Below are 10,520 nucleotides of genomic sequence, written 5' to 3'. Positions count from 1 at the left end.
CTCAAATCTCATGTCCTAATCTTGGATTTATAAATGATAAAAGGCATCCGACTTCTATCATCTTCCAACTTCCAAGCACTCCCACCCTAAACACTCAATCCTAACCGTTGATGAATACCTCGGTTCGCCATTCATTCTAATCCAACTACCACCATGAATCAAGGGGATGGGCCCAGTCATCAACGGTTAGGATTAGATAAAGGTGAACTTATTTTAAGATTTAAATAAGGTTTAATTAAATCTGCTGCGCGGTATGGATAAGACACTACAGCCGCACATCAGGAACATCTAATGCAAGATGATCCCGATGTTCGGCTCTAGTGTTTTTGTTCATACTTCATAGTGGGTGCGCAGCATTACGAGCAGCAGATCCTTCTATAAATACCACTGATATCGTTGACGTTTTCCTTCTCCATTTTTACTTACGAGCAGCAGATCCTTCAACTGTCTGCGTCTCTGACTCTGTGACCTCCAGGAAGAAGAAGAATCTGAAGCTCTTCGGGTTTCTAAGGTAGCTCCGTTAGTTTCGTTTTCTTCAAATGCAGGATGATTTTCTTCATCTCTCTTGGTTTTTTTCTTTTTTTTTTCTCTGTCAAACTCTTTTTACGATAGTCATCCATGGTCTTTTTTTTCTCATCCTATTTGGATAAGATGAATGTAGAATCTCTGTGTCACCTCTTTGCATTTAATTTCTCAAGTAGCTAAATTTCTGTTTTTTCCCTGTTCATTTACTGATGCAATTGACTTTCTGTGAATGATGGGTTTTTTTTTATTAGATGCGAACTGTGGGTTTCGCGTTTCCTTCTTATGCTCTTCTTGGGTCTTTTTTCTATGTTCTATTTCCGGTTTTGGGTTTTGCAAGTTTTATTTACATTACGCTTCAAATTTTGAAGTTTTCTTGATTGAAAGATATGTAGCTTTGCATTTTCCCCAGCGTTTTGAACTTCTTTTTGAGCTATTGAACATGAGAATTGGGGTTTTTCGTGTTAAATTGATAGATTTTTTCTTACTTTTCATCTATAAAATATACAATATGCATTTTTACTTACTTTTTGCTGTTCTAGTTATTTACTTATGGGTCTTGCAATGCCTCTGGTTTTATTTAGAATTTTCTTTCATTTACTTCATCTTAGGATTTTTATGGCTTCTTTGTATGCATTCTGATTCTCCCTATTGCATGGTTTCAGCCCAAAGGCAGAGAGGGTCCAGAAGATGGGAAGATTCTTGAACCCCTTAATGGGGTTTCTGTTGTTGTGCTCCTGGGTAGCCATAGCAGAAGCAGAGTACCTCAAATATAAAGACCCTCAACAGCCACTGAATGTTCGGGTCAAGGACCTTTTGAGCAGGATGACTTTAGAGGAAAAGATCGGACAGATGACGCAGATTGAGCGAAGCGTTTCTTCTGCCAAAGTGATGAAGAACTACTTCATTGGTAAAACACCGATAATCTGCTTTTTCCATTGATGAAACCAGAATATTTTGAAGTAATCTGTGCTCTGTTTGGGTTAGGGAGTGTACTGAGTGGTGGAGGGAGTGTGCCCGCTTCTCGGGCTTCCCCCGAGTCCTGGGTTGCAATGGTGAATGATCTCCAGAAGGGAGCTCTGTCTACCAGACTTGGGATTCCTATGATTTATGGGATCGACGCTGTTCATGGACACAACAATGTCTACAACGCAACAATATTCCCCCACAATGTCGGTCTCGGAGTTACCAGGCAAGCAGATTAACCTAGAATCCATTCAGTAGACTTGTTCTTAATGCTAGACTTGTTTGGGCACCGTTTGTATAACCTAGAACCAATTGGATTAAGTAGACTTGTTCTTAATGCTAGTCTTGTTTGGGTACAGTCTGTATAGCCTAGAACTAGTTGGATTCAATAGATTTGTTCTTGATGCTAGTTTTGTTTGCGCACAGTCTGCACAGCCTAGAAGGCTAGAACTAGTTGGATTGCAACTTCGGCGGGCTGGGCTGGGTTTAAGGTCAACCAAGGCCCAGTCCTAAGACTTGGGCCTAAGGCTCGAGCCCCGAGATCGAGCTTGATCTGCCCAACCCAGGCCCAGCCCAAATTGAAACTTGACACACTTGGGTTGGGTTCGGGTCTGGGCCATGTTTGGATTGGTCAATCAGGTTCAAGTTAACCTATATTCCCAATGTATTAAAAAATTTCCCTAAACTTAGTTTAGAATTAGAAACATAAAGTCCGCCCAAGGACTTGTAAGAAAAAAGTGATATGATGCAGGTCAAAGGGAGAATGGCTAGTGGCACTCATTATTGGGATAAGGCTTAAGATGATAATGATGCAGGTCAAAGCCACTAGCCACTAGCCACTAGCCACTAGCCACTCATTATTTAACAATGTATATGCACTAAACAAACAGAATGGCGAAATAGGATTCATATAGCTGACTTCATACTTGGGATAAGGCTTAAGATGATAATGATACTTAACATTAGTAATTCTAGTAATTCAAATCATTAAATAGGAAGTGTGTGTGTGTGTGCGCACACGATAGATAGGTAGGATATACATAATAGAAAGAGGAAAGAAGGGAGGTGAGGGGTCCTCATCACGAAGCTCACACATGCCTCCTCCTCTCCTTTCTCGAACATGTGCATATTTATTTTTAAATTAAATCATTAAAATTAAAACCCTCATGGGTCTTCGTTGTCTCTAATAAAATCCATATTTACTCTCTAATAAGATCATTCTTAAATCCTTTTCTTTCTCTCTCCTCCCCCCCCCCCCCCTAATATTCAATGTTTGTAACATCTCCCCTCCCCATTAAATTACACTTTTCCTCGTAAATCTCTTTTAATCCCTTTTGACTCTCTCTAACAAACTTGGGATTGGGTTAGGTTAAGGGCCAACCCTAAGTATGAACCCTAGCTTGGACCCAAACTAATAATACATCTCAAATCCCAACTTTTCCCACCTAGTACGTGGAGAGAACCAATCCTTTTCAAGGATTGTTCTAGTTCAATAATAAAATGTAGTAAGGAAACACTTAACATGAGCCTTTGGTTATCCTTGTCAGAATTTTGAAATTGTTTTTTAACTTGGTTAATGATCTCATGCTAAGCACAATAGGGTTTAGCCCATTCCCCAAACCCTTAACACCTCAACTCTAATGGCAGTGGGATTTGATCCTAGGTCTCTGCTACAACTACCAGAGAACCTACCAACCAAACCACCATCAATTGGCTCTCATGCTAAGCAATTGATTTGTGTACTTCTCATAATATATAAACTATATAAAAAGGAGTAAGTTTGAAGCTCAAAAACTAAAAATATATATAAACTTTGGTGAACCACTATTTCTTCATTTTTCCCCTTAAAAATATATTTTTTTAAAGAAGAGCCCGTGCATCGCATGGGTCATTGCTAGTGCTGATAAGATGAGAGAAAGTAGATTTAGATGGTTTCCTCATGTGCATAAAAGATCACCTATAGAAGTGATCAATTACAAGTTGAAGGGAGAAAGGCTAGGGGTAGACCAAAAAGACTTGGGTCGAAGTAGTAAGAAATGATTTAAGCATCATAATTTAACAATGGATATATCATTAAATATAAAGGAATGCTGAAATAGGATTCATGTAGCTGATATAGTTGGGATAAGGCTTAGATGATGATGATGATGTGAATGTATATGTATGTGTACTTGAGCTAGGTTTGGGGCTAAAGGTTGGGTTAAGATCAGGCTAGGCTTGAGCTAGGCCTAAGCCCATCTAGAAAATAAAAAAGCATAGGAATTTGGGCCTAGGCACAGCCCATGTAAAATTTTGGGCTGGGTTGGTCTAGGCTGGGGTTGGGCCTACTCGTGTTGCAACATTGCCTAGATTCAAACTTGATTTGTTGATACTCAGATTTGAATAATTGGATTTTGATCAGACTAGACTTGGATACTGAATAGCATCAACAACTTAAACTAAAAACGATCAAATGATTAAATATTACTAATTATAAAATGAACTAAAAATGACTTTAGTATTGTGTATCATAAATAAAATCACTTGAAAATACCTTCTATTGAGCAGAACCTGACTCTTTAGTAAAGATATCAACTTTACTAATAGATACATCCATTTTATATAGATATAAGCATATATACTTAAATATTATTGGATCAGATTGGGGTAGATGCAAATTCAACCCAATTATAAATGGATCAAAAACACCTTAATTAAATTGGATAGGGTTTGAAATCAAATTGGGCAAATAGATACTATTTTGCAGCTGTAGCCTATGGAAAGCAATTTCCCATTGGGAATAACTTAGTGAAAATTGACCACCAAGACTCATAACTTAAGACTTAGTTTTGAAAGAGTGCAATTACAAATATGTACAGTACAAATACATACAAAATAAAACAAAATACAAGGTTTTGCACTCTACATATTTGTATTTGTATTCCTTCCAAACTGAGCCTAAAGGGATTTTCTTTTTGTCTTGGATCTGATTACCTTTTGATTTCCGCTTAAATATTTAAGGGTGAGCTGAATTAACAAAGACTCCATTGAGACAAATCTTATGAAAGAACTGTCAAAATCACAGCTTCATGTATGTCACATCTCTTCCACAAAATAACTGTTTTTTGTATTGTCAACCAGGGATCCCGAACTTGTCAAGAAGATTGGAGCTGCAACTGCTCTTGAAGTTAGAGCAACAGGCATTCCTTATGTTTTTGCTCCATGTATTGCGGTAAACAAACCAAACTCAGTTTCCAACACTTTTTTTTGATGAGTAACTCAATTTCCAACACTTGATCTCTGATATCCTAAACTTTTGATGGTAGGTTTTAAACAGTTAAAGAAGATTGGAGCTTTTTGTTTCTCCTAATGTTTTTCCCCTTTGCTACCTCAACCCATACAGGTTTGTAGAGATCCAAGATGGGGTCGATGTTATGAAAGCTACAGTGAAGATCACAGCATTGTTCAATTAATGACAGATATAATACCTGGATTACAAGGAGAAATCCCAGCTAATTCTCAGAAGGGTGTCCCTTTTGTTGCTGGAAAGTAAGATTCTTAGACATGATATAACTAATTTCTTTCAATCCATTTATTCAAATATAACTTCAGTCCCACTGTGTACCCTAAATTAGGGAGTTGAACCCAAATTCATCATTTTTCAACACTGCCCAAAACAAACTCCTCCCTCACAGTCCATTAGCTGATCTTCTTGTTCACTTGGAGCTTGCTCCAATCTCCCTTGTTATGTTGAGGATTTCCCTTATGGGCTGTCTATATATCCATACTCCTAATCTGCCTGAATGCCCTATTGGCCCTGAAAACATCACAAAAATTCTACCCTCTCCATCTTTGAAAACTCCCCCTATACCCGGGGGGCCTGGATTACCTTTAGAACTTTCATCAAAGTTCAACTTTGTTCTTTGTTGTGTTGGTGGGGACCATAATTCCCGTACAACCGGCTTTTGGGAAGTTGTAGCTGTCACTTCTCCCCATCTCCTGTCAATGGTTTTGCCTCTAAAATTCTCACCATTGATAAGATGACTATTAGATCTCTATATAGGGGTTGTTCCCTAGGGTTGGCAATATTTGGCATGAACACAACATGAAGTTAGTGTGTTTGGATTTACCTTGATTGTATTTGTGTCAAAATCATGTTGACCCATTTAACACGATTAACGTGTCAATTTTGGGTTGAATCTATAATTGTAATGTGGCATGCTAGGCACAACATGCTAGAGTAGGGAGCGGGGGGTTGGCACAATTTTTTATGAAGGAAAAATTGAAAGAAAAGAATGAAAATTTGAATAAAAAAACTTAACAGGAGAGACAAAATTGGGAAAAAAAATCTTAAAATTTTATTTCATGTGAATTTTAATTATTCATATATGAAATAATAAAATGAAATTGAAAAAACTTACAATGGAATTGGAATGAAATAGTATAATAAAATTAAAAATAAAAGTTCACAACGGAATTAGAAAAAAAAATCACAAATGACTTGGATTACAATTTACAAATAAAATCGAAAATCAAAATTTACAATAATACTAAGAATTTTGTACAATTACTGGGTCTTCAAGTTCCATCTCCTTCTTGATAGTCGTTTGGATCTTTTGGTGTTCCACTAGATTAAGTGTCTTGTCCTCCTTGATTTTGTAGATTATCCTCTAATTCTAGCCAATATTTGAGACATATGCACATTTCTAGAGTTTCATCTATCATACATCTTCTCTTATCATCTAATTCCCTCCAAATTTGTTGTTTATAGTTGTTGGGAGGAGTATTTTGGTCTTTTTTGGAGTTTTTGTAAATGTCTCTTTATAACTTGACCAAAATGCCCTCTAAACTAACTGTGTATAGCTATTGGGGGGCAGTTTGAGGATTTAGGGCCCCCAATGGCTAAATACAAAATGCCCCTCAAACCCAAATTAGTTGTTTTTTTTTTTTTTTTTTTTTTTTTTGGGGGGGGGGCATTTAAGTTATTTAGGGCACTCCTATGGCTAAAATAGCCATTGTTAAAAGGGGGGCGGGGGGGGGGGGGGGGAGCTTTTCCATGCTGATGTTGGCATGGGTCCTAAGGCTAAAATAGCCATTGCAAAGGGGAGGGGGCCCTTTCCAATGCATGGGTCGTGCCATGCCAGGCATGTGGGCCATGCTGACTTGTGTCCTTATGGGCCCTTACCCCCAAGCCCAATCGTGATTGGAATGGCATGGCATTGTAGCATACGAGCCATGTTGGTCTGGTCTGGCCTGTTTTGCACCTATAGTTAACTCAACTTGAAAATGACCATGACCCAAAGTTTCAAGTATTTGGATGACATACTATTATGGTAGGTAAGGATGACATTGAATGGTTTTTATGAATTTGTTTAAGTAATGAATAAACAGGTCAATCCCGTTAATTAAGGTCATGGGTTGTTTTGTGCTACCTGTGTATTTGGATGAAATACTATTATGGTAGGTAAGGATGACATTAAATGGTTTTTATGAATTTGTTTAAGTAATGGATTAACAGGTCAATCTTGTTAATTCAGGTTACATGGGTTGTTTTGTGCTATCTGTGTGATAAACAGGCCATATTTATGTCTGAAAATTTGGCACAATTAATTAATTGTGTTGTGTTCGTGTTGACTCATATATTCGAATACCCCTACCTCGAAACGACATGAATTAACACAATTAACCTTGTTTTGGTCATTGGCTTCTTTTACTTTTTTTTTTTTGTATTTTAGCCATTTTCAATCTTATTTTTATTAGTAAAAGTACTTCTTATTTATCAATCTTATTTTTATTAGTAAAAGTACTTCTTATTTATCAATCTTATTTTTATTCAATATGATGAATATATATTAGAGACATGCCCAATTTTTCTGTAATCTTCTATGTTTCTCTGTATATGTATTTTTATTATTCATTTTATGACATCATGGGTTGATCTATTCGACTTAGATGGTTGAACTGCTGAATTGCCACCTAGACAGAAAAGTGGTTTTGTTTTTAGATTGTTTTTGAAAAAAACTGAGTTCAAGTTAATTCTGATATTTCTCTGGGTTTAGTTGCTTTTTCCTTTCTCAAATTGGCCGCAAACTGGAGATGGATATAGATCTTTGAGGAGAGATTACTGAGTTGTTTGGTAAAAGATCTTATCATGAGCTTGGACACTGAATTCAAATAACTGTTCTCACATCTAAACTCACAGGACACAACAGGCGTGCATATCTCCCTTGTCATTCATGGGGAGATGTTCCCAAATCCCAATACAGTGGTAAGTCTTGCGGATTTGGATGTGGGAACAATTTGTGGGTAGCGATCTGGAGCCTCTTATTATATTTTCTGGTTACCACCAACATTACCAGAAAAGTTTTGTTTGGCTAACATGGTTATTGCGTTTCTTCCAAATTTGTATCATTGATTAATAGTCTTCCTGGTAAGGAATTTGAGCTTTTGTTTATCCTAAAATACCTTTGCTTTGGGTTCCGTCTGATGTTTCTAAGCCATTATTTTGTTGTCATCTTTGTGTAGAACCAAGGTTGCTGCTTGTGCAAAGCACTATGTGGGCGATGGAGGCACAACGAAGGGCATCAATGAGAACAACACAGTGATTGGCAGAAATGGATTACTCAGCATCCATATGCCAGCCTACCTTGACTCAATCAGTAAGGGTGTTGCAACAATCATGGTCTCCTATTCGAGCTGGAATGGGAAGAAGATGCATGCTAATTGGGATCTCGTGACTGACTACCTCAAGAATCACCTTCAATTCGGTGTAAACATTCTGATTTTGATATAACCATCCAACCTGGGTATCCAATTTTGCTTTAGAAGGACTAAAACTGATAGTTATGCATCTCTCTGGATACATTTCAGGGTTTTGTCATCTCAGATTGGATGGGTATTGATAGGATTACCTCTCCACCTCATGCTAATTACTCATATTCTGTCCAAGCTGCAATCAGCGCGGGTATTGACATGGTTAGTCAAACTTTTGATACTTTCCGTGGTTCTTAAGCTCAAAAGCTTGATCAAGTAAAAAAGTTGTACAAAGTAGTTTAGATTTCGAATTTGGTTCACAGTCCTTTAAAGGGTATGCTTTTTAACACTTATTTTGGGCATGTTGTAGGTCATGGTCCCTTACAACTATACAGAATTTGTCGATGATCTTACCTTCCAGGTGCAGAACAAAATTATTCCTATGAGCAGGATTGATGATGCTGTGAGTAGGATTTTGAGGGTTAAGTTCACCATGGGACTTTTTGAGAACCCACTGGCCGACCTCACCCTGGCTGATGAACTAGGAAGTCATGTTAGTCTTAACTCCATGATGGACCTTCTCTTTCTCTTTCTTTTTTCCTACTTCAGATGATTGAAACATCATGACCAAAAAAGTTAACGTCGATGCCTTGAACAGGAGCATAGAGAATTGGCAAGGGAAGCTGTGAGAAAATCACTTGTTCTTCTTAAGAATGGTAAATCTGCTGATAAGCCATTGCTACCTCTCCCTAAGAAGGCACCCAAGATCCTTGTTGCTGGAAGCCATGCTGACAACCTGGGGGCCCAATGTGGTGGTTGGACAATCACATGGCAGGGACTTGAAGGGAATAGCCTTACTAGTGGTAAGTAAGCTTATTAACTATATTCAAGTATGATTTGTATGTTTTGATTATTCCCAAGTTCCCTGAGAAAGGAAGCTCAAATGCTTCCATTTCATTATAAGAAAGTTAACAAATTCATCCTTCTATTGAGCAGGAACTACAATACTCGGTGCCATCAAAAACACAGTCGATCCATCCACCCAAGTTGTCTACAGTGAGAACCCTGACACCAACTTCATCAAGTCCAACAAATTCTCCTATGCCATTGTTGTTGTGGGTGAGCACCCATATGTAGAAACATTTGGTGACAGCATGGATCTTAAAATTCCTGAACCTGGACCAAGCACCATCACCAATGTTTGTTCATCTGTCAAGTGCATAGTTGTCATCATCTCTGGCCGCCCGGTGGTGATCCAACCATATATTGACTCTATAGATGCCCTTGTAGCTGCTTGGCTCCCAGGAACTGAAGGTCAAGGGGTTGCTGATGTTCTGTTTGGTGACTATGGGTTTACTGGTAAGCTTGCACGCACTTGGTTCAAGACAGTTGACCAGCTCCCAATGAATGTTGGTGACCCACATTATGATCCCCTCTTCCCATTTGGATTTGGGCTAACAACAAGGCCTGAGCATACCGAGCGACTCGAGGATCTATCATCCAAGGGAGAAAGAATATCAACCCAATTTTCCATTGTTTTAGTATTCATCCATGTTCTGTTTCTTAGTTTTTCTCTCCTTTCCATGGCTGTTTAACATTGTTAACATTTATAATTTATCACTCATTGAGCTGAGCTTCATTTCTGATTGCTTTCCAAGCAGATATCACATCCAGAGGGTTGGGAACAGAAGCCATGGAAGGGATCTACATTCCGACTATTAGATTCCCAGTGGATAACAAAATGGCAAGTTCCAAGTGTATTATGATTTAGACACCGTTGTTCAAATTGGGTTGCCCAATTTGAAGATTTCAACTAAATCATGCTCGGGCTAACTCAAAATTTAACAAAAGGAAAAAGCTAACCCAACCATAGTGAAATACCCCTAACCAGTGATTTTGTCCAGCGATTTTGGTCATTATGGCACGGGTGTTAGGGATCATCATTTATGACCTGGCCCAACCTGGCCTGGCCTGCCAGGCCCAAGCAAGCCTAGGCCCAGCCGCCCAGGTAGGCCCGAGGCCGTTGATGCCCTTTAAAAAGCCTATGGCCTGGCCCATCCCTATACTGGTTGAATAGTTAGACACAAGGTTCAAAATATCGATATGCTCGATACGCTGGTAGGGGCGTATTGCGTGATATCGATAGTGTGTTTTATGCTTTTTTTTTTTCAAAACCGGTTCAGGGGGCCGGTTTAGGGCTCTTCCACCCTCTGAACCGGTCAGAACCTGATACACCCTCTCTAGGGGCGTATTGGGAAGCCACCGGCACAATACGTATTGGCCGATACGGGCCAATAGGT

At 38.6% G+C, this 10,520-nt stretch overlaps 1 protein-coding gene across 1 annotated transcript; it reads left to right on the top strand.

The window, feature by feature from the left end:
- Window positions 1–354: 354 nt before the first annotated feature.
- Window positions 355–9,877, top strand: LOC104604111 (uncharacterized). Its single transcript, XM_010268334.3, has 10 exons — window positions 355–511; window positions 1,188–1,432; window positions 1,510–1,714; window positions 4,609–4,699; window positions 4,871–5,016; window positions 7,993–8,236; window positions 8,338–8,442; window positions 8,591–8,773; window positions 8,879–9,083; window positions 9,217–9,877. Exons 2-10 carry the CDS (start codon window positions 1,213–1,215, stop codon window positions 9,813–9,815), a joined length of 1,998 nt encoding a protein of 665 aa, XP_010266636.1. The 5' UTR covers window positions 355–511; window positions 1,188–1,212; the 3' UTR covers window positions 9,816–9,877.
- The last annotated feature ends 643 nt before the right edge of the window (window positions 9,878–10,520 follow it).

Source organism: Nelumbo nucifera, chromosome 2 (genome assembly GCF_055504915.1).
Source record: "Nelumbo nucifera cultivar China Antique chromosome 2, China Antique-T2T, whole genome shotgun sequence".
Lineage (NCBI taxonomy): Eukaryota > Viridiplantae > Streptophyta > Magnoliopsida > Proteales > Nelumbonaceae > Nelumbo > Nelumbo nucifera.
Note: the sequence above shows the minus strand (reverse complement) of the source record. Positions and strands in the feature narration are given on the sequence as shown.

Bases quoted from the DNA above. Each gene is read 5' to 3' on its own strand.
- LOC104604111 (XM_010268334.3), top strand. From the start codon at position 1,213: ATGGGAAGATTCTTGAACCCCTTAATGGGGTTTCTGTTGTTGTGCTCC. The intron at 4,700-4,870 runs GTAAACAAACCA...CAACCCATACAG, and splicing joins TTTTTGCTCCATGTATTGCG to GTTTGTAGAGATCCAAGATG. The intron at 9,084-9,216 runs GTAAGTAAGCTT...TCTATTGAGCAG, and splicing joins AGGGAATAGCCTTACTAGTG to GAACTACAATACTCGGTGCC.